The 24,817-nt window shown below is 41.1% G+C and overlaps 1 protein-coding gene across 3 annotated transcripts in view; it reads left to right on the forward strand.

The window, feature by feature from the left end:
- The window catches only part of ZFHX4 (zinc finger homeobox 4), a 175,816-nt gene that overhangs the window by 147,569 nt on the left and 3,430 nt on the right, over positions 1-24,817 (forward strand). For all 3 annotated transcript variants that reach the window (XM_031441441.2, XM_064480894.1, XM_064480893.1), the window contains exons 6-11: positions 4,461-4,577; positions 10,794-10,927; positions 11,158-11,358; positions 11,907-12,024; positions 12,563-17,953; positions 24,765-24,817. The exon at positions 24,765-24,817 is cut by the window's right edge and continues 3,430 nt beyond it. In XM_031441441.2, coding sequence (XP_031297301.2) covers positions 4,461-4,577; positions 10,794-10,927; positions 11,158-11,358; positions 11,907-12,024; positions 12,563-17,953; positions 24,765-24,817 — 6,014 coding nt within the window. The remainder of the gene's footprint in view (positions 1-4,460; positions 4,578-10,793; positions 10,928-11,157; positions 11,359-11,906; positions 12,025-12,562; positions 17,954-24,764) is intronic.

Below are 24,817 nucleotides of genomic sequence, written 5' to 3' on the forward strand. Positions count from 1 at the left end.
CATTTTTTAATAGTTATTTTGTGTTAAGTTCTGTGCTGAGTGATTTTTATACATTATCTTATAACAAATCTAGAGGTGGGTAGTATTAACTCCATTTTTACATCTGATGAAAATGGTATTTCCCAAGCTAGGGAGAAAGGAAAGATGGGAGTTATACAGTGGAGAAAAGCCATTCTAGATAAGACAAAGAAAAATAATAGTATGTCTTCTAGGGAGGAAGAAGGTATTAATGACAGTTGTGTGTGTCTAGAACACTGGTTCACAAACTGTGGTCCTTGGACCAAGAGTATTAGCATCACCTGGGGACTGAGAGATGTAGATTCTCAGGCCTCATTCTAAACCTACCGAGTCAGAATTTCTAGGGGTGGAGCCCAGCAGACTGTGTTCCAGGTGATTCCGATGCCCTAAAATTTGAGAAGATCATTCTCGAGAGTTAAGTGCTAGGTAGGAAGTGAAGAAAGATGAGACTGGAGTGGTGGACAAGGACCAGCTCCTCTTGCCATGCATAAGACCAAGCTTTTTCTTTCTAAGTGATGGCAGTCACTGAAAGATTTTAAGTTGAGAAGTCAGATTTAGGTTGATCACATGAAGGATAGATTTGGAGGGACTGGGGACTGGACAAGGAGGAAATGAAGAGGCCCAGCAAGGAATTCTTATAAGCCAGGTGTCCAGAATAGATGCTCAGTATGAAAACTAAAGATGTTGAAGTTATTACCCTCTACTTCCTCTTTAGATGGGCTTAAAAAGTAGGCAGTGTTTTCCTTAGATGACTCAGAGGGTTCCCAAACCCAATTGTATAATAAAGCAACAGTAGCCAAGCAAAACTGGCTGGTGTTTAGATCAGACGGATATCACTGAAGATTTGCTTACAAATTATATATTATAATTTTAAAGAATAAATTGGTAGTGATTTTCCAATCATTTTTTTGTTATTCAAATGAAAATACTCTAAGCTAGTCATTCAAAAACTTTTCTTTTAAATGCAGTTTATGTGGACGTGTAGAGCAACTTATAAGATCAGCGTTTTAGGCACGATAAAAATGGGAAGTTAATTGCACTGCCCTTTTACAATGTAAGACTGTGTAGTATTATTTTTGTCTCCTTCCTATTATTTTGAAACCTTTTAAAATAAAAACATTTTATCACTTACCTGAAAATTGGGAAGTTCTAACGGACCCTAATGCACATTTTAAGCTTAAGTACATTCGTATCATAAAGTTTAACATATGAATAAATACGATATTTTTTTATATTCCATGAGGCAAAAGAACAATTGAAATATAAACAGTGTGAATACAACAGTATTCTGAAATGCTATAATACTTTTCTTATTGTTACATGTAATGTGTTACTGAAGAAATTTATTGATGAAAGTGAAAACTGCTTTAGGATCTTTATTTTGGAGTTTTATGTAATTTCCCTCAGTTCTAAGGCATCTCTTTAATACAATTAGTGTCATATATTATTTTTCCCTTTTTTCCAAAAAAATGTCCTTCCTTTTTACGTCAAATGTAAGCATCTTACATTTCATGGCGTTTTACAGTTGAGGAAGTGTGGTACTTGAAAATCAGAACCTCCCCACTCTTTCCCTTACCCCAACCTCCAGGTCTTTCTAGAGAAAGTGGTTTCTCCACATTAATGCTCTTGACTCTAAAGTCTATTTATAAAAGGAATGTCAAATTTATTTCCAAAACTCCCTTTAAGAATGAAAGTGACCTTTTTCTTCTGACTCGCATGAAACTTTATGGCGTCTTATCAGTTACCCTTTGATTATTTTTTGCATGATTAAAAATTTGCAAAGTTCTGTGGCTCCAAAGAGCCTACCTGTAATAAACAGCTTTCGCCTTCGAAACCACAAAACAGGTCTGAATTGCTTGAGCATTAGAGCTAATTGCCTGCCTACTTCAAAGGAAGGACCAGAGAGGGGGCGGGGGTGGGGGGGCACAGAAGCAGAGGCAGCGCCGGGCAATCCACGTCGGGAGGTTATGAGCTGTGGCTTGGAGGAGCTGCGCAAAGTTATGGCCTCAGAACTGCTGTTTGCGATTAAGTTGATGGGGAGAGTCTATCCCACAGTCTTTCCCTGCTGCTGACACAGGGTCTTTGTTCACATTCAGATTTCTCAAACTGTTGCCAGGGTCAGGCTGAGGTCAGACACCAGTGATGTATAGGAGGGCATGTCTGGGAATTTCTCTCACACTTAAAACACAGACCAGAAAAAAAATGAAGAGGATCCTGCAAAAAACTGATGAGACCCAGATTATACTGTAGTTTTTCTTTTAGGACCTTCATAATTTTCATCTGCTGCTCCTGACACACGATGTTTTATTAATGTGAGTGGTGATGGCCCTTACAATTTTATGTCCCCTCAAGATAAGGACACTCAGTAGCACTCTTGACACTTTCTTTTCCAGCCCTGGGGGAAAAGGTCCAGTAAATTGACTCCAAAGAAGTCTTGCATCCCTTCCCCAGGATGAGTTGAGAAGCCATTGCCATGAGCTGCCCTAGGTCACAGGCCTGACACTGGATGTCACATCACGTCACGTGGGTGGACTTGGCAGGGACCCAGCCCCATCCAGCCATGATCTCAGCCCCCCAGCCTCCCATACTGAGCCAGGCCACTGTCCCCACCCAGCCGGGCCCCGTGCTGGGAGGAGGGAGCCTGTGTTTGATCAGTGATTATCACCGCCGGACTGAAAGCCGGCCACAGCCATGAGACGTGTTGATCCGCTATTCCTCAAGTACAATCTCCCTGCATGTTTGCCTGAAGGGGCAGCTTCCTCCCAAACCCTCAGATGACTGACCCCTCCCCAAGGACCTCCCCTCTGCTTTTGTGCAGTGGCAAAGTGCAAACATGGAATAAATGGATTTGTATGGTCCCTTTGAGGACTTACAGTTGAAACCAACTCTGATTTCGAATGTATTAAATGGCCTTGGTCTCCTTTTTTTTTTTTTTTTTTGGAGTTTCCCCCACTGAACCCAGAACTGTCCGCGGTTTTCTGCTGTCACAGTTGTAGAGCATGGCTGGCAAGTGACACTAAATAGCCACATTTTTTTCTTTTCTTTTTTTTTTTTTGGCGCTCAGCTGCTACATGTGACTGGATATTTCATTCTGCTGTCAGAACGTTATTAAAAAAACATGGGGTGTGGAGAGGGCCACGATTTCCCCTTTCAATCACTATCGCATTTGCAATGAAAATTTTATGCAGTGTGTAATTTTCAGTTAATGCTTGACACTTAAAATGTCCGGAGCAGCGTTTTGTATGGTTATTGAAGGGTTAATTGTATCATGTTCTCTGCATAAAAGCTCTGCTTATCCAAAGCAAATAGAGGAGTGTATGCAAATGTGTGTCGATGACCTTTTGCCTTTCCAGGGTTAATTTATATGGTCATTAAAGATTTTATGAAACTGAGCAGCCTGGTGCTTCAAATCCCATTTTACCTTCTTCTCCTAATTTATGTCATTCCTACCTGAACAGGGGAATATGATTTTTATTTTTGTGTGTGTGCTGCAATGGAAGCAGCATGCCCTGCTGGGGGGAGCTGTGAGTCTGGTTATCTGGCATTACTCAGATTGCTAAAAATTCATTAAAATGTGACATCAGCACAGTGAGAGACAAATGATCACAGGATGAAAGAGAACAGTGGGCCTTTCACGGATTAGTGGGACACAGACCCAGCACAGAGGCTAACTGCATAAACAGATTAATTCACCAGCAGCGGCATAGCTGAGATTTACAGAATAATTAAATAGGGTTGAGTTACTATGAGGATTTCCATGTAATCTAGCTGGTGTGAGACCCATGAATGAGGTGTGGGGTGATGTGGTTGTCATAGAAGACGTGTACCTTCTTCTGTCCTACGCCCTGTGGAGCTCCTCCTATAGAAAAAAAAAATCCCAGTGTAACTCAAGTTTTGAGATCTTACTTTGACAAATTCCTAAAAATTCCTCTGGGGTCTAAGGACTAAAAGGTGGGAATAACACCTGTCTTATATTTAACCTGTCCTCATCACACTATTTTACTAAGAAATTTTTCCAAGACTTTGGTTTGCTCTGCCATTTATCCAAGCCCATGGAACAGTGTATTCATGTAGTTGAGAAGGTTCTACTATGGAAATTACAAAATCACTTTCCATTCATTTTTAAATCTTTTCTGGCTTGAACTGTCTTTCTTTTAAACAATCACTTTTATTTTAATTTAGTACAGACCCATTTTCTCAATGGATATAAAAGAAGTTGCTGGAGATAAAAATTAAAAAAAAAAACAAAAAACCAAAAACTGCATTGGTCTAGCCAGCAGGTTCTAATAGAGTCTTTTGAATAAATTCATGTTGTTTTTTTGAGAATGAAGGTCTGCAGATGATTCACAAATAAGAAAGTTTTAAAATGGTCCCGTAGTTTCTTTCAGCTTGTGCATTTCTGGGGTTTTGCCTCCTCCTGACTGGTCTGCCTTTCTTAACAGAAGAGCAAAGTGAAGAGGCAGAAGGAGCTGTCAAACCTCCAGCAGTGGCCGAGGATGAGGAGAAGGACACAAGTGAGAGAGACAGTAGTGAAGGCAAAAACTCGAATAAAGATTCTGGTAAGATGTTAGATTCTCACCTTTTCTTCCCCGCACCCCCATTTCCTGCAATCGGCTCTTCCTTCACACCCCGCCCCCCCCCCCCCGCCAAAGCTGATTAAAAGCCTTTATTCATTTTAAACTGTCTGAACATTCCCACTACTATGCATTGCATGTGCATTTTGCATGTGATTTCTATCAGTAGCCTCGCATTGACCTATTTTTAATCATAACCATCTGACAGAATAGATGTGGATAAGTTGAAGAATATTGCAGGACGACCAGCGAGATTATTTTTTAATCAAATCAGTTTGTGTGCTTGTAATTTTTTAAGCGCCTTTCATTAATCTTAGCTATACTTGTGGGTCCTCTGATGGCATATTAATTTTTCATAAGCACGGGATTAGATATCACTTGAATTTTTTTCATTCAATCACCCCACCTCCCTCCCAAACTACGTAACCCTAAAAATAAAAGTTATTTTTCCTTGCTTTTTTTTTTTTTACCACTTCCACTCAGGAATTTGCCCTTTTTAAGGGCATCTATTTGAGGCATTTCAAACAAAATCCAGTGAAAAAGTTTGCAGATGATTCAGCCTAAGAAGAGGAAATATCATTGAGAAGGGATTAGGTGCGGGGTAATTTTGATCTTCCAGAATACACAAATCCCAGTAATGAAAGCTACTGTCTTTGAAAACAAACCTTCGTGTCATGACATTTACTTGTGCACAAACAAACCCTAGGCCAGCATCTGGTGTGGATACCTAAGGCTTTTTCTGTTGTTTGATTTGGCAAATATATGACTTCATCCATGCTTTGTATGTATGAGATGGAAATCTATGGTCGCAATGAATATTACATTGGCTATTTTGGGGGCACGCTATACCTAGTTTTATTATGTTGGACTCACTGAAGCAGAAGAAGTGCTGAAACCGGTTCAAGCCTATTAGTTTCAGGTAGTCATCTATCTTTGCCTTGAATTCCAGTGACAGCCTCGTAGAAAGAGCTTGCTTTCACTATGAAGACATTGGGTTGTGCAAAAAAAAAAATCATTTTCACGTGCAAGTTTGTTTAAATCTGAATTATCCCCTATTTGTTATTCAGTCTTTGCAGATCTGAGTTTTCCATTCCCTTCGAAAATTATTTGAAGGGCCTCCCTGCTCCCCACCCCAGACCGTTCAGTGCTGAATTTCTCTCTGGAATCCAGTGAGAAAAGAGCCATTTAAATTTGCATCTAGGATCTAGTGGCTAACATATGATTCTAATTTGATTTAAACAAAGAGGGTCTAAGGTTGGTATTGAGCCTAACGCAATGTTTAAAAAAAAAAAAAAAGATGCCAGAATTGTATATGAGGAAGTCGGCTCCTGAGGTTACTGACAGGGAAGTTGAAGGACCTCAGGATTAAGGTCAAGGGTGGTGCCATCTACACCTCATTTGAAAACAATTGGAAATAGCAAGGTGGTTATGTTACTCACTCTCAAGGATAGACCTCATCAAGGCTGGCTGCTTGCCTACTTTGGGGAGGGGGAGGGCAGGATTCTGCCTGCCTTCAGGGGTGACTTTCTTACAGTTGTACCACAAGTCTCTTCCCACCCCAACCCCATTCTTCAGAAGGATGTGTAAAACCCATAGATAGAGCATCGGCATTCATCGAGTGTTCCCGTAATACCTAGGAATGTGACATGATGCTTGGTTTTAAGTAACTAAGACCTTGTAAAGGATGGGTTGTGGGAATCTCTTGAAAGGGGCTCCGGTCTCCCCAGTGAGCAAGGAGTCTTGCTTGGAACAAACCGCAGATGTGAGGGCCCTATCTCCACCAGCCCAGTTTACTGCTCTACATAAATAATGGGCTCAACCACTCCCTAATGGCCTGATGAGTTATTGTCCTTTCTTGGGCCTCTAATTGTACCATCTCGACAGGACTCAGGAATGTGAGAGGACACAGACCATTGGATAATGGTAGTTTTTTAAAACATGGTTTTATCCCTGTAGAACTGCCTCCCCAACCACATCTGTAAGGATGAAAGAGGGCTTTAAGCACCAACTCAAAGCAATTACTGAGATGCAAATATTTAGCCTTGAAACCTCCCAGACATCAGGACAGTTCTTATTGACTGCCTACAGGAACTTTTAACAGAGTTGGTTTTTTTTTTTTTTTTTTTGTCCTAAATTGAATCTGATTCGGTGAAAAATTACGTGGATTTTTTTTCTTCCATGTCGGTATTTCTCATGATCAAATAACCACTTATGTATGTATTGTTTCTTTTTTTCTGATGTCAGTTACAGATGTCAAAAAATACTGGCAAATTCATATATTAATCACTCTCTTAATGTGTTAGATGGGAAAACAGTGTGACCCCAGTTTAACACAGAATTTTTTAGACAGGAAGGAATTAGCACATGTTAGGAAGACGGTGTTTGTGTAAGCTGTTGTACTGCCACTGACATTAATCTCTAGGACTGGAGCTTTCAAAATGGGACTTGGCAATAGGCGAGTTATATTTGTTGAATATTCATTCATAATAGAAAAGCCTCCTAATGCCTCATTTATATTGTCATTTAAATCTAGTGCCACTTTAGATTAATTATAATCCAAATTATAGCTCTGTGCACTACAAGAATTAATATAGAGTTTATCCAGATTAATACATTTGCATTGAAAATGTAATATGTCTCTGCCTTGGCTAAGGGGACCACTTTTTAATAAGGGAGTAAACATGAGGAAAGATGGAAATTAACCTTCATTATTGCAATTAAAATTATCCTTTCATTCTAGTCTCATTAGAAAGAATACTGTATTGGTAATTATAATTTAGACTTATTTGGAGTTGAATAACATCTGTTATATTCAAGTTTTATAGAATTCAAACCTTATCAAACACATTGATTCATAAATAACAACTCAGCATTTTGTTTTGTTGGTTTTTTTCCAAGATTTGCTTTGAGTACCTGTGTGCTATTAGATTTTCCTCACTTGTTATGAGTGTAAGCCATTTTACAACCTTCTGTATTTTAGGGACTGAAAATTTATTAAGTAGGCAACATCTGAATTGAAATGAATTATGTCATTTTTATACCCATAATCTCATGCAAGGTAAATAATACCATAACGGACAGATAATCATTGGCTCATCTATTTGGCAGTGCTTATTTGTAATTAGACTTCATTTGTTTAGTTAAAATGTATTAAAGTGGCATTGTTTTTGGAGGATATTGTGATGTCCTCGGTAACCCAAAATGAATTATGAGCTCATTTCAAAATTTTGTCTAGGGTAACAAACACTGTTCAATTCAAGTAAATTTCAGACATAAACTATGAAATCGCAAAACTTAAAACCTTCCTGAAATTAATTGGCCTTTATTTAATATATTGCTAGGATATAATAATTCAGAAAAAGACCCCAGAGTTGATTTCCTGTAATTAACCAGGGAGGCCATAATACCTGCGATGGTAACCCTTTGAGTAGGAAAGGCATGTGTGCGTAAAATGTAAGGTCTACCATGTTTGCAAATACTCCCGGTGACCTGTTTGACCTTCAAGAGTCTGCTTTTGTTATACGTTATTACATCTAAGCATTCTCTGCTGCTGCTTCTTATCAGTGACATGCATTTCTGGGGTACCTAGCTACAGTTAGTGGGTTTAGACTTTATTTATAACTTCTTTTCAATTTAAAATAAAATGGTCTTGAGGAAGCTTTGAACTGACATTAAGATCATGGTTTAATTAACCAAGTTAATTAGCCAAAAAATATTGAATCTGGCACATATATTGGGTGTTATACCATAGCCAACAGTGACCGTAATGGCTATGAAATAGTGACCCTAAAACTTAACTCTTTTCTTCATGCAGCTTGAATGTCCTTAAATCCAAAAGCAGTTATGTTATTGATGAATATTAATAAGCATAAAAATAATGTGGATTAATTATATCAAATATGTGCATGAGTGTATAGTCTAGTCTTAGTAAAATGTCTCAAACCTTGAAGTCAATGTTTTTCTGATCCTTCATAGTACTAATATTTGAAGATACATGCTTATAAAAATCAGGCCATAGCTATACATTTAATAGATTTAGAAGTTTCTGGAAGGTTTATTCTGTTTCTTATGTTCCAGAAGGACTGCAAGCAACAAGAGTTTTGGAAATTCTCTTTCACCTTGTGTGTGACAGTCTTTGATAGCACCGGGAATTGGACCAACTTATTATTTGGTCATGTCTGATTCTACCATGTACACAAAAGAGTGATATGGAAATATTATTCTCTTAAGAAAGAATTCTTAAGAAAGAACATTATTGGAGAACTTTTTAAGAAAAATCTTCCAGTCTCACAGGAAAAAAAACACCCATACTCTTTCGGTGATTTAAATGACAGTTGTTTTAAGGTGATCTGATACCTTAAGCAGTAAATTCTTTTTGCAAATACTAAGTATCATCTTATTTTCTTAAATGTTTATTTTCAGCAATTCAAAATGATAGCACAAAGCATATTCTGCTTTGAGAATTTTCCCTTAAGAAGAAACACATTTTTTTGATTCCACAATTAATTATGAAATAAACATTCTTGTTTTTGACATTTTTTTGGATATTGTTTAATCAGTGTAATGAAATTCTTTAGTCTATCTCCAATTTAAGTTCACTCAAACACAACTACAATAAATTATTTTTTCAGATATCTAGAAAGAATCTAAATTTCTGCAAAGTACCTATATATATAGGACAACTGTACCAATTCAAATAAAATCTAGTGTTTGTAAATCTAGAAATCAGGATCAGTGCAATTTGTTTGAAAATGTAGCACTAATTCTATACCTAGCACAAGCCCCAAGGGAATAAAATTACTGTCATTATGTCAGTTAAATTCTATTTTAATTTTGATCTCCTCAGAGTCAGACATACTTTTAAATTTCTTTCAGAATTTAAAATTCATAAAATTATTTACATGGTATAAAGCTTGCATCTCCATCCAGGATAGGAAAAGAATGCATTTTGGGGTTCATTTTTACTTTGTTTCCATAACATCCTTGACCTTATTTTTAAATTAAAACCGGGTTATTTTGCAATAAGGTGTAATTTGTTCATTTATATGAACCGTATGTGGATTGAAAAAAAAAATCAAGATAAATCTTCATGCACAGCATACAATCAGATTACGCCTAGACTCTATATTTACGCGGGGTCTGATAGCAATCAATGGTTTAGCTTCATTGCATTTCAAGATGTATTTGCACCCAGTTGTCCAGTGATAGTGTCCTCACCCTGGAAATAATTTAGTTGCAAATTGACTGGAAGATGGTGAAAATTGAAAGTTAAAATTAGAAATACTCATAATAAACAGCAGAAAAAAGGTCAGATGATGCTGTGCTATGATGAGATTGGAATGGCTGGTAAATGAGGTTTTGTGTTTGTCGTGAGATGTATGTGACATGCCTACCCAATGTCGCTGTGATATCCAGCCTCGCAGAGGAGCTTATTGGGAAAATTGATGCTAGAAAGAATTTTCTGTTAGATCAGGAAATTAGACTCACACTCTTTCCTTTGATGTGTATGAGCCTTCTATACGTTATGTTGCTCACCTAGGCAAAATTTTAAACCGTCTTCTACACCAAATATACAGATTAACCTCATAAAACAATTGTCTTCTTGAGATGTGGACTACAGTGTTTTGTGCACAGCCAACTGCTCAAACATCTGAAGGAAAAAATAAATCACAAGCCACAGTGGCTACGTTACCTATACTTAATTTTTAAATCCTACATTCACCATGTAAAAACACTGTTTTCATTCCTGATTTATAATCAGTCAGCTCTTCTCAGAATTTTGAAATGTTTTCAGTGTCCCAGAATTTTACAAAAGAAATTGGTAATTAAACATGAGCAAAAAATTAATTATTTTCTAAGTTAGCATTTGTGAACTGGAGTAGGTTGGCTCTCGTGTGATAAAGGCATTCTGAGACACCAGAGAGCATGTGTTATTGATGAATCTTTCAAGGTCACCCAGGGTTATCAAAACATGAGACAGGAGTACATTTTAAAATATCTTTATAAAGTCCACTTGGTTGGTGGACAAAAAGAGATGCACCTTTTGCCTTTTGAGTTTACCATCATATAAAAATCCTTGTCCATTTTTTTTTGGTGATTCAGTGGATTAAGAGTCAGAGCCATTTGAAAACATAATTTTTCAGATTTCGGCATTGTTAGTCTTTTAAAATTGAGATGTTCTATTCTGTTTTGGGGAATCAGGAATAACCACACCAGAAAAGGAGCTAAAAGTCAGTGTGGCAGGGGGAACCCAGCCACTCCTGCTGGCAAAGGAAGAGGATGTGGCAACCAAAAGATCAAAACCTACAGAGGACAATAAATTCTGTCACGAACAGGTAAATGTGCTTTTTATTTCCCTTGGCTGTATCAGCCTGTTTTTTGTTTGTTTGTTTGTTTTTAAATTATTGCCTTTGATAATTTTAGAGCCCCCAACTATTCTATGCTGTTGAAATGTCTGTATACACTGTGATTGGTAAAGTAATTAACTCTTGATGTGACCTTTAATGCTCTTAAGTCATCAAAATCCATTAACTGACAGTGGTCATGTTTATCCAATATTTTCCAGTTCTATCAGTGTCCTTATTGTAACTACAATAGTAGGGACCAAAGTCGTATCCAGATGCACGTCCTGTCACAGCACTCGGTGCAGCCGGTCATCTGCTGTCCCCTCTGCCAGGACGTCCTCAGCAACAAAATGCACCTCCAGCTGCATCTGACGCATTTACACAGCGTGTCTCCAGATTGTGTGGAGAAGCTGCTTATGACAGTAAGGATGCCAAATGTTGATGCATGTGTGACATATCATCCCTGTAAAGGTATCAACACAAAATCTGTAATTACGGACTGATAGAAATTTATTTCTTCTGCGCTATGCCAAGCTCTCTTACTGACTCTGTTGCAGAAATTGCAATTAAGAGCCATTTGTTGGCTCTTGTGCTTAGGGAAAAAAAAAAAAAAACAAATATGATACAAGGCATAGCTGATTTAATGACAGCTTTTGCAGTCCTATTTTTATAAGTATAATGTTAATCAAATGATTGTTGTGGGCACCTTGAGTTTCATATTTTCTTGGCTATCATTACACAAAACAGGCCTATAAAAACCTTCAAACTATATTTTTAAAAAGAAAAGAAGCATACAGTATCACAACAGCCTTGATCTAAAGTGTGAAGAAAGCATTTTGCCTGTAAGAACCACAGAATGTCCCTGCTTTGGTCGGGAAAATGTACTGGGATATACTACTGCCAAAGGGCGGTGTGATGGAGTCCATGATTTCTGGGGTACCTTTGACATGACCCCCTTTGGTTTTCCCAGGTGCCTGTCCCTGATGTAATGATGCCCAATAGTTTGCTACTGCCAGCAGCTGCCTCTGAGAAGTTGGAGCGGGACACACCTGCAGCTGTCACAGCCGAGGGGTCTGGGAAATATTCAGGTATGCCACCTTCTGACCAAGATCTGTGGAAGACACACCCAGGGGCTGCATCCGTGGTGGTGCTCCAGTATTACTACTATCAAAGATTAAAAAAGAAGGAAGGGAAGAAAATAAGAAAAGAAAAACACAGGAAGAAAAAGTACAGGATTTCCAGAAGCCATGGTTTCTAAGACGTATTTAATATCTGGTTACCTGTAAACTGCCCTTGGGGGACCTCAGTGTCAATGATCAGGAGTATTTTGTGTGTTTCAATTCCTGAACACTATGGCCCTTGGTATCACACTGCTTAGCATACTCTAATTACCTCTGACTTATTTTCTTCCCTATCTTGAAATTCCTTGAGGTCAAGGGTGATTTCTTATTCGCCTTTATACCCCTAGTGCCCACAAGAGTGCTTGCCACACACTAGCTGCTCAACAAATATTTCTTCAAAGAATCAATGAAGCAGAAACCTTTCTTGACAAGGTTTTTTTTTTTGGCTTTTAAGGTGTGGGCTTGCCTCCTCCCATCAGTGATGCTTATGCCTCCTTCCCCGCAGGTGAAAGCCCAATGGATGACAGAAGTGTGGTGGGTCTTGACGATTCCAAGGCTAGCATGGAAGTAAAGAGTGAGGAGCAGAAACCAACGAAAGAAGCCACAGACATGTTGGAATGGAGTAAGAACAGCAGTAAGGATATGAAAATCTCCGACCCACTGCACGATCAGTTAAGCGAACAGCAAAAAAGGCAACCACTCTCCGTGTCGGACCGCCACGTTTATAAGTATCGCTGTAACCACTGCAGCTTGGCTTTTAAGACTATGCAAAAGCTTCAGATACATTCCCAGTATCACGCGATTCGGGCTGCGACGATGTGTAATCTCTGCCAGCGTAGTTTCCGTACATTCCAGGCTTTAAAAAAACACTTGGAAGCAGGCCACCCAGAACTGAGCGAAGCCGAGCTTCAGCAGTTATATGCCTCCTTGCCCGTGAATGGTGAACTGTGGGCAGAGACTGAAACTATGGCCCAGGACGACCACGCCCTCGAGCAGGAAATGGAGAGAGACTATGAGGTGGACCACGAAGGCAAGGCAAGTCCTGTAGGGAGTGACAGCAGCTCTATTCCAGACGACACGGGCTCTGAACCAAAGCGGACTTTACCTTTTAGAAAAGGGCCAAATTTTACGATGGAAAAATTCCTCGACCCATCTCGCCCATATAAATGTACAGTGTGTAAAGAGTCGTTCACCCAAAAGAACATTCTCTTGGTCCATTATAACTCAGTGTCTCACCTGCATAAGTTGAAAAAGGTCTTGCAGGAAGCCTCCAGTCCCGTTCCTCAAGAAACCAACAGCAGCACAGATAACAAACCCTACAAGTGCAGCATCTGCAACGTGGCGTACAGCCAAAGCTCGACCTTGGAAATCCACATGAGGTCCGTGCTCCACCAGACAAAGGCGAGGGCTGCAAAGCTGGAGCCCAGCGGCCATGCAACCGGCGGGCACGGTGTGGCAGCCAGCGTGAACAGTCCCGGCCAAGGGATGTTAGAGACCATGAGTTTAGCTGCAGCCAGCAGCAAAGATACCCACTTAGATGCCAAAGAATTGAATAAAAAGCCAACTCCAGAATTAATCTCTGCTCAGCCTACCCACCACCCAGCGCAGTCACCAGCACAAATTCAGATGCAGCTGCAACACGAGTTGCAACAGCAGGCGGCGTTCTTTCAGCCTCAGTTTCTCAACCCCGCCTTTCTGCCTCATTTCCCCATGACCCCCGAGGCGCTGCTGCAGTTTCAGCAGCCTCAGTTTCTCTTCCCGTTCTACATCCCTGGGACAGAGTTCAGCCTGGGGCCGGACTTGGGCCTGCCAGGCTCTGTGGCATTTGGGATGCCTGGCATGGCGGGGATGGCCGGGTCCTTGCTTGAAGACTTGAAGCAGCAGATTCAAACCCAACAACATCACGTTGGCCAAACTCAACTCCAGCTACTCCAGCAACAAGCGCAACAGTACCAGGCCACACAGCCCCAGCTGCAGCCCCCAAAACAGCAGCAGCAGCAGCAGCAGCAGGCAAGCAAATCACTGAAACAGGAGCAGGCGCCCCTGGCCAGTGCCGACTGCGCAGCAGCTGCGAAAGACACACCTTCTTACAAGGAGGGAGAAGAGATCGCCGAAAAGCAAGACAAGCCAAAGCAAGAATCTGTAAGTGAAGGGGAAGGGCTCAAAGAAGGCAAAGACGGAAAGAAGCAGAAATCCTTGGAACCGTCCATCCTGCCGCCCCGAATCGCTTCAGGGGCCAGAGGCAACGCAGCCAAAGCATTACTGGAAAACTTTGGTTTCGAACTGGTCATTCAGTACAACGAGAACAGGCAGAAGGTGCAGAAGAAGGGCAAGAGTGGCGAGGGCGACAACACGGAGAAGCTGGAATGCGGCACGTGCGGGAAATTGTTTTCCAACGTTCTTATTCTCAAGAGTCACCAAGAACACGTGCACGGCCAGTTTTTTCCCTATGGAGCCCTAGAAAAATTTGCCCGTCAGTACCGGGAGGCCTATGACAAGCTTTATCCAATCTCTCCATCTTCTCCGGAAACGCCGCCGCCCCCGCCGCCGCCGCCCCCGCTGCCGCCAGCGCCTCCGCAGCCTTCTGCTCTGGGTCCCGTCAAACTCCCAAGCTCCGTGTCCACCCCGCTGCAGGCCCCGCCGCCCACGCCGCCGCCGCCGCCCCCGCCTCCGCCGCCGCCTCCCCCGCCCCCACCCCCTCCGCCCTCCGCGCCCCCGCAGGTCCAGCTGCCCGTGTCTCTGGACCTGCCGCTCTTTCCCTCCATCATGATGCAGCCAGTGCAGCACCCCGCACTTCCTCCCCAGCTCGCCCTGCAGCTGCCCCAGATGGACACGCTCTCGGCCGACCTCACTCAGCTCTGCCAGCAGCAGCTCGGGCTGGATCCCAACTTCCTACGGCATTCTCAGTTCAAACGCCCGCGGACGAGGATTACGGATGACCAGCTGAAAATCCTGAGGGCTTATTTTGACATCAATAATTCTCCGAGTGAAGAACAGATCCAGGAAATGGCAGAGAAATCTGGTCTCTCTCAGAAAGTCATCAAGCACTGGTTTCGAAATACGCTTTTTAAGGAGCGGCAGAGAAATAAGGATTCTCCCTACAACTTCAGTAACCCTCCCATAACTGTTTTGGAAGATATCAGAATCGACCCACAGCCCTCCTCTTTAGAACCTTACAAATCGGATGCATCCTTCAGTAAGAGGTCTTCTAGGACCCGGTTTACTGACTACCAGCTTAGGGTCCTTCAAGACTTCTTTGACACAAACGCTTACCCGAAAGATGATGAAATAGAACAACTTTCCACTGTTCTCAATCTGCCCACCCGGGTTATTGTTGTGTGGTTCCAGAATGCTCGTCAGAAGGCCCGGAAGAGTTACGAGAATCAAGCAGAGGCTAAAGATAATGAAAAAAGAGAACTCACTAATGAGCGGTATATTCGAACGAGCAACATGCAGTACCAGTGTAAGAAGTGCAATGTGGTTTTCCCCCGGATCTTTGACTTGATTACACATCAGAAAAAGCAGTGTTACAAGGATGAAGACGACGATGCCCAAGATGAAAGCCAAACCGAAGACTCCATGGACGCCACGGACCAGGTGGTGTACAAGCATTGCACAGCGTCTGGCCAGACCGAGGCAGCCAAAAGCGCTCCTGCCCCCACGGTAAGTTCTGGCTCCGGGACTAGTACCCCGCTGATTCCGTCACCCAAACCGGAACCTGAGAAGACGTCTCCAAAACCTGAATATCCCACAGAAAAGCCAAAGCAGAGTGACCCCTCGCCCCCTTCTCAAGGCATCAAACCAGCCCTGCCACTAGCATCGACTTCCTCAGACCCACCGCAGGCCTCGGCCACTCAGCCACAGCCACCGCCACCGAAACCACCCCAACTTCTCGGAAGACCTCCCTCGGCCTCTCAGACCCCGGTCCCCTCCAGCCCACTGCAGATTTCCATGACTTCTCTCCAGAACAGTCTACCTCCGCAGTTACTACAGTACCAATGTGATCAGTGCACAGTTGCCTTCCCGACTCTGGAACTCTGGCAGGAGCACCAGCACATGCACTTCCTCGCTGCTCAAAACCAGTTCCTTCACTCCCCGTTCTTGGAACGGCCCATGGACATGCCCTACATGATATTCGACCCCAACAACCCGCTGATGACGGGACAGCTGCTGAGTGGTTCTCTCACACAGATGCCCCCGCAGACCGCCGCCTCTCACACCGCAGCGCCCGCCACCGTGGCCGCTTCCTTTAAAAGGAAACTGGATGACAAAGAAGACACCAACTGCAGTGAGAAGGAAGGCGGGAACAGCGGTGAGGACCAGCACCGTGATAAACGCTTGAGAACCACCATCACCCCGGAGCAACTGGAAATACTCTATGAAAAATACTTACTGGATTCCAATCCTACCCGGAAAATGCTTGATCATATCGCCCGCGAAGTCGGGCTGAAGAAACGAGTAGTGCAAGTCTGGTTCCAGAACACACGCGCGCGAGAAAGGAAAGGCCAGTTCCGGGCGGTGGGCCCGGCCCAGTCCCATAAGCGGTGTCCGTTCTGCCGAGCCCTGTTTAAGGCCAAGTCAGCCCTGGAAAGCCACATTCGCTCCCGGCACTGGAATGAAGGAAAGCAGGCAGGTTACAGTTTGCCCCCAAGCCCTTTGATATCCGCGGAAGATGGGGGAGAAAGTCCGCAGAAATACATTTATTTTGATTATCCTTCTTTGCCATTGACGAAAATTGATCTCTCCAGTGAGAATGAATTGGCTTCTACGGTGTCAACGCCAGTGAGCAAAACAGCAGAGCTGTCGCCAAAGAATCTTCTGAGCCCTTCTTCTTTTAAAGCAGAGTGTCCCGAGGATGTGGAGAATTTAAATGCCCCTCCTGCAGAGGCCGGGTATGATCAGAATAAGACTGATTTTGATGAGACTTCGTCCATTAACACAGCCATCAGTGACGCCACCACTGGAGACGAGGGGAACGCCGAGATGGAAAGCACCACAGGAAGTTCCGGAGATGTGAAGCCAGCTTTATCTCCTAAAGAGCCGAAAACGCTGGACACTTTGCCCAAAACAGCAACCACACCCACCACGGAGGTCTGCGAGGAAAAATTTCTCTTTTCTCTCACCAGCCCCTCGATACCTTTCAACGATAAAGACGGTGACCACGACCAAAGCTTTTATATCACCGATGACCCCGACGACAATGCTGACCGCAGTGAAACGTCCAGCATCGCGGACCCGAGTTCGCCAAACCCATTTGGATCCAGCAATCCTTTTAAATCCAAAAGTAACGATCGGCCAGGTCACAAGCGTTTCAGAACCCAAATGAGCAATCTTCAACTCAAGGTTCTCAAGGCTTGCTTTAGTGACTACCGAACTCCAACCATGCAAGAGTGCGAAATGCTAGGGAATGAGATTGGTCTGCCCAAACGCGTGGTCCAGGTGTGGTTCCAGAATGCCAGGGCCAAGGAAAAGAAATTTAAAATCAACATAGGGAAGCCTTTCATGATCAACCAAAGCGGAACGGAAGGCACCAAACCAGAGTGTACCCTCTGTGGGGTGAAGTACTCTGCCCGCTTGTCCATCAGAGATCACATTTTCTCCAAACAGCACATTTCAAAAGTGAGGGAGACCGTTGGGAGTCAGCTTGATCGGGAGAAAGATTACTTGGCCCCGACGACCGTTCGACAGCTGATGGCACAGCAAGAGCTTGACCGGATCAAGAAAGCCTCAGATGTTCTGGGCTTAGCGGTCCAGCAGCCAAGCATGATGGACAGCAGCTCCCTTCATGGCATCAGTCTGCCAGCAGCCTATCCAGGACTCCCCGGCCTTCCCCCAGTCCTTCTCCCTGGAATGAACGGTCCATCCTCTTTGCCTGGATTTCCACAAAATTCAAACAGTAAGTCATTTCAAGGAGAGTCAGTCTAATTAATTAAGTGATATTAGGCAGCCAATGACCTGTACCAAGAACAGGAGACATTGGATCTCTCTTAATTTCAGTAAGTAAAACCATTAAGTTATTTGAAATATATATTTCAGTGGCATAGTTAATAAGTAAGCCAACCTGAACATAGGCAGAAAAATAAAGACCAGGTAGATCAGCCAGAAATATATCATTAATATCATTACATCTTTATGTCATAGAAACATTCCTTTTATATCCGCATCGCAAAACCAATTTCAAATGGCATTTCAGTACAGACAAGTGGCACAAAATCTGGGATACATATTAAGAAAATGAAGCATTAAGTAATACATTAATTGGCATCTTAATTTATGTTATTTCCAAGGGAGACTTTTTCTTTTTTGGTTTTGTGCTTTTTGGGGGTCTTCTCCCCCCATAAATACCAGGAAGTTCAAAAGCTGGGGGCCTTCTAGATACAGGAATTCCCCCACATTACACCTCACAGGTAATAAAGCTAATATATATAGAAAGTTTAACTACTAAAAATATGACTTCTGTGACAATTTGTAATTGAGCATTGCTATACGATTTTGCTTTCTGTAGCAGCCATTGTTACTTACTATTTAAGTAAATTCTTAACCTTAGAAACAAATTCGTATTACTCCATGCCTTTCTACCACCACCCTCGGCCAAGATTTCTGATTAAGACAAAACAAAATGGTAAAGTTGTTTGAGGCAATCCCAGATGGCGAATCCAGCTCTCTTGTTTATGAAGGGAAGTGCAGTTTGTACAGTTCCGATTTTGTGAGTAAGTGTAGGTAGCCAATTATAGCAGGTTGAAAAAAATTGAATATAATGTGGTAGGCAGTCACGTAGCCAAACATACAACAAATGTTGTATATTATCCAAAATAGAAAAAAATGATTCTAGTTCCTTCTTTAAAGTCTGTTTTATTTTCCAAATTAACAGTGGTTTTTTTTCTTTCTAAAAGGAAATCATGACATTCCAAAGACACATCTAGAATGAACCAATTACATACTATCTAGAAAGTTCCCAAAGCACAAAAGGAAAGCTTTTTTCATTTTCCCAAATTGGACTTTTACATAAATATTAAACGTCAATGTTATCCTTCTCTTAATGGCAATTTTTATTTTAATATGCCTTTGGGAGATATTCCTATTTTAACTTTTATCTTGGGAGACATGAAAACAGCAATGTCACATGACCTCTTAGCCACTGCCAGCTTCTCTGGTTCCCTGTCCAGAATGACCTGTTGGCATTAGAGAGAAACAGAATGGCTCTACACATATAAAGAATTTTACCAAGAAAATTTCTGCAACATCCTTTCCTTGAACTATCACACCAGCTACCTTCCCCTGCCCACCCCTATTCTTTGGGCTTAATTATCTGGATATTCTTTGGGCCTTAAATATTAAAGCTACAATTATGTGTTTTGTTTGTACCTTTCAATTAAGTCAAATATAATTAGTTTAAGAATAATACGATGGCTGTATTTTTTTTTTTTTTTTTGCCTATGGATGTATTAGTCTTCTAGTCTCACTTTATGTATCACTGTGATTATTAATTGACACCTAGAAAAATGTCTTAAGTGGAAAAACTCCTATATGACCAGTTATGTAAAATAGTCTTTCCACATAATGTCTAATGTGGAAAATGCCTATGAACACTTAATGTAAATCTTACAGTTTTGTAAAATAGAGTAAAATTTGGGCTAAGAACATTTCAAGTCACAAGTCAGCTTTGATTGATGATGCCCGTGTAGTCACCCCCCACAAGTAGTGGTCAGTGCATCTTATTTTTCTCTCCACTGGATCAAAAGGCCTTTGCGTGGACAATGGGTCCTTTGCTGACTGCCCTTTGTGTTTTTCACTCTGAAACTGGTACCCAGAAGACCTGTATTGAACAAAGCCAGGAGGGAGGAGAGAGAAGGTGTTTATGAAATACTTAAACAGCCTAACCTTCCTCCTCATTCTGCACACCATAAAAATAAGTTACATCCTCCCCCTGAAATACGGGCCTGTTTTGTAAGTATCAGAATTGTGAGAAGATGTTGGAGGCAGGCCCTCCTCAGGGAGCACTATCTCAAAAAGCAGCTGGTACTGTGGAACCCCGCGCTGTGTATCTGCTGCTTCATTAAATCATGGACCAAAACAGACTAGAGTGTTATAAAAAGAAAGGTCCATGAACATACCTACTGGAATTTGCAATTCCTCTTAAATTAGTTCTTTGTTTGTAATGGAATTTAAACATTAGCACAGCGGAGTTGTCAGCAGGATCCCACTGGAGAGCCTGAATTCCCACACTTTGCGCTCACATCTTTTTTAGGTTAATTTATCTGTGGTGGGTCATGCTGAAGAGTTTAATCACCTCATGGAGTAGAGCTGTGGTTCTCCATCTTTCTATCAGCATCTTTCTACTGTATTATTTTTCATCAAACAGGTATCTCCTTTGCTTGATGGGAGAAACAGACATCCCAGCTACTTGAAATCAAAAGGAGAAAATTACTTCTTAAGTAGAATATTCTTGTATTTCTCACATGCCCTGAGCTCTTCTAACAGTTTGTTATCTATATGGATAAACTTTGACAATATGACATGTTCATCTTGGGCCCATTATGTAATGGGATTTAGTTATGGAAAAGTCTTCATTTTAAAGGCACCCCATCCCTCTAAAGGTAGATTTCAAGGTTTTGTTCCTGAGCAAATCACTACAAAGAGACTCCACTGAATGAGATATGCCATAAAGTAAGTAATGTCTGATTGCAAAGGCTGCACCCCCAAAATTGACTTAATTGCATTATACATGTTCAGTTTTAGCATTTACCAACCTCTTAAATTCCTGATTTAAATACCCATTTTGTTCTTTTTTGGGTGGAATTGCTGTTGTATTTTAGCAGCTTTAATTCTCATAAAATTTCCTTACCTTACTTTCAGGAAATCTTCAAATTATTTAGTCCGTCAAGATTACAAAGACGGCTCTTTCAAGAGTAATACCCATCATGTTTGCTGCTTCCTGAACAATGACTCAGCCCTGTGCTCGGGAGCACTGCTTACTAGCACTCATTTTTTAATAAAAGGAATTATTTTCTGCTAACTTTTGTCTTTTTCTATCATGATCATATGCAAAAAGAGAAAATGTCAATAGAAACTCATGTGCCTTAACACCTGGAAAAAATTAGAAAACTTTACATTTTTACCCTTCAGGACGTTAGCTGCTTCTGGCATTTTGCTCAAGAGGAATAGGAAAATAACTTGATTTTTTAATTTTTAACTGATTTCCTTTATTGTTTTAAGCAGTGTCTGATTTTTATATGATCCATTAGTTTTTGGAAAAACTGCCTAACCCCATTTCCTTAAATGGAACTTTAGAACATGCCTTTTGCATTTTTCTCATACTTCAGTGTAATTTACTAGCACATTTGGGGTAAATCTAGATACAAGTAAGTCTTTAATAATTTTGGCACAATTGTCCTTGGCCCGTGTACATAATTAGTTTTATTTTTCACTTCAGAGCAGATTTTCCCTCTGGGAGACCTAGATCAAAGAAATTTGGGGAAAAGAGAACACATCTACACTCATCGTGAGATAGGCATTTTCTTTTGGAAGCATGACTTTCGGGAATATGAAGCTGTCTCGGGAAAACAAAACCAAACAAAATGATGGTAGCATGAGATTATCTGTAGAAAAACTTCCATCTCTCAGTGAAATTTCAAAGAATTGGAGTAAGAGTTAGGGAACAGGAAAGAATGCATCTTTGTAGTCACCACCACTTATTTTGTATCACGATTACCGTTCAGTTTTTCTCTTCTATTTCTGGTTTTCATATATCAGTTGACAGCTGAACTTTTGACTGCCGGTTTTTATAAGTTTGTGTCTTTTACTCGTAGCCCCAATGTACATTATTCATTATCTTTGGTCTGTTTCTCTTTTCCTAACATTTTTATTTAACAGTTGATCGTTTAACTTGACTCACTCCTCAAGATGTTGAATTCCTAAAATGCTTATAGTCTTTGACTGTAGTAGTTGGGATTCCTATTCCTATTCCTTTTCCTATTGTAATAAAAATTTTCATTATTTCACTATATGACCTCTGGATAGGAATTTGTAGACCCCATCTGATGGGAAAGCCTGAGCTAAAAATTCACTACTTATCTACGCACTTTCTAACTAGTATTGCTATTTTTTTTAAGTCTTAGTTCATTACAATTTCTCTTGTCTTAAATCCTCATGTCAGAGGGATGAGCCACCAGTTTCCTTAGATTTAGTGGGGGAAAGCCCTCAGGTGAGAGGGTGTGCAGTTACTGAGTATGAAGTCTAGGTTTACTAGACCCAGAACTAAGGTTGGCTTTATGAATAAGCAAAAGAAGCTAGCTACCAACATAGTATCATTCTAACAATGCAAGGAAGGATCTCCTGTCCTCGGTGAATCTTCTTCTACCTGAATCACTCATGCCTGAAATTCTGTAATTAGGTATTAATTCTTCTGACTTAATCCATTATCCTCTGTTAAGTGTTTAGTGGAAAATAGCATAGAATATCATGAAATCAGAATATCATAGCAGGAAGAAACCTCAAATTATCTAATCTAGTATATACTGATCCTTTTCAAAAAGAGGTGTATTCATATCTTTGGTTTTTTTTTTTTTTTTCCTTGGAAATAAAATTTTATAGAGAGGGAAGTAAAAAGAAGATCAAGATACCAGACATCATAGTGTAGGAATAAAGGCAAGGGAGTTGTGGGTTTGGATCCCCAAAAGCAATTCCATTATTTTACCATTTTCTCTAAGGCTAAGTCCCATGAATCTAAGAAGTCTATCACACTAAATTGGATTAAAGATTTGGGGATTTACTCATTCATTGCTACTATATCCTGGGAAATCTTAAGCCATTTTCATTTAAATTTATTTCAAATATGTTAGCCGTTCTTCTGTAAAATGTGGATACTCACTATATTTCTCTTGGATGTACAATATTATTATTTTCAAGGATTGTTTTTTCCATATTTGCATAGTTTACCATTTACAATTGATCCAATTAGACAGGAAGACAAATTTGAGTGGCAGCTATAATATTTAGCTTCCCTACCACACATCTACCATCAAGTTGTAGATTTCTCTCTGTCAAGTCATTTCACAGCCCTAGGACTTGATTTTCTCCCCCAGAAAAATGGAATTTTTAGCATCTGTCCCCACTTACCATTGAGGATATTGAAAGACTCTTCTCTAACATGATGGAAATTTAGAGACTATTACTGATACAACTACAGAAATTATTTCAAAGCAGGTCGGAGAAGAGTTGGCTGTGGTAAGGTTACTAAGAAGAGCAGCCGGTAATAAGCTAGGCTAATTGACAGTAATATGATCATGGTTAGGGTCAAGTTGAGTGTGATGTTGAGGACTTGAGTGTGTCCTGGATGCTAAGCCTAAGACAAGCTTCCTCCGTTGCATAAAGACCAATTAAGAAACTAAAGTTTTTTTCTAGCTAAGAAAATGGAAACACATAGTTTTTGTGTCATTTGTTTTCTATTTTTGAACACTCAAATGTTGCATTTCTCATAGAGGTTAAGACTTGAACCAGTATTTAAAAGATGGTTGTCTTATCTCTTATGATCATTTTCTCTCTAGCTATTCACTAATAACTTAAACTTCATTCACCTTCTCCCAGTTAATTCTGCCATCAGCCCAGTGGGTCTCCATCATGGTCCTTGTCCTGATCACTTGGTGGTGAGCCTTTCCTCCTTCAAGAATGAACCACCACCCAATTAGGCTTCCAGTCTGTTCCTTTGGCAGTCAACTGTGTTTGCCTCTAAAACTCAGAAAGGCACAGACTTTTACAATTCCTTTTTCTATCCTGAGCTCTTAGTTTCTCACCCAGTTCTCCAGCTTATAAAAATGGCTTCATAATACCTTACTACTAGCCACAGCATTAGATCGAGTACTTGAAATCCAGCAAAGATCTCTTCTGTTTCAGTACTAGTCATACTCTACCCTATGTGTGTCTGCCTAATGAGGTGGGGACCATTTTTGCATACTACAAGCAAACCTAGACGCAGCATGTTTTGGGGGTGATGAAGTTGAGTGTTAATACATTCAGTCCCTATCAAGTACTCTGTTAGCCAAAGTGCCTGGATGGTAATGAGCAGCTTAACCTGTATACTTAACAATGGCATCAGACCTCACCATGCTCAGTCCTGATCAAGAGGAGCTGTGACTACACTGTTACTTGTTTTCCAGTGTCATCAGTTGTCATTTACTTTTGCTATTTAATTAGCTTATCCCCGTCTTTATTTGACCCAAATTTGTTTTCCTACTGGAACTTAGGCAGATGGACTTCATTTTACTTGATAGCTAATTATTTTTCGTGAATGTGGTAATTATCAGACTGCTCAAGTGGAGGACCAGTGGGCCCGCCTTTCCAGAGGTACAGTCACAATCGGTTACAATAAAGAACAGAGTAGGAATCTTGCAAAGTGTCAGTTAGGAGTACCCAACTGCTGGTCACCATGATGTCCTTGTTCTAACAGTCTATCTTTCATGTGATGGGAGCCTTTTGTTTTCAGAGTAAAATATTGCTCAACCGTGTAGATGACATTCCTGAGAGTCGTGGTGGGGGTTAACACCAATAGAAGAAAGATGATAAACTCAGAAAAGCTGGTGCGGGCGACTTCTCCTGGTGTGTGTAATACGTCTTTTCGGACACCGCCCACGTCGGCAGGGACTTCTGCTTAGGGGTTCAGCATCAGTCTTCCGTGCACTGACAGTGGGCATGTCTCTTATTGTTTTCAGCTTTAACACCTCCCGGTGCAGGCATGCTTGGGTTTCCTACTTCAGCTACTTCG

The sequence above is a fragment of the Camelus dromedarius genome, chromosome 30 (assembly GCF_036321535.1).
Source record: "Camelus dromedarius isolate mCamDro1 chromosome 30, mCamDro1.pat, whole genome shotgun sequence".
Classification (NCBI taxonomy): domain Eukaryota; kingdom Metazoa; phylum Chordata; class Mammalia; order Artiodactyla; family Camelidae; genus Camelus; species Camelus dromedarius.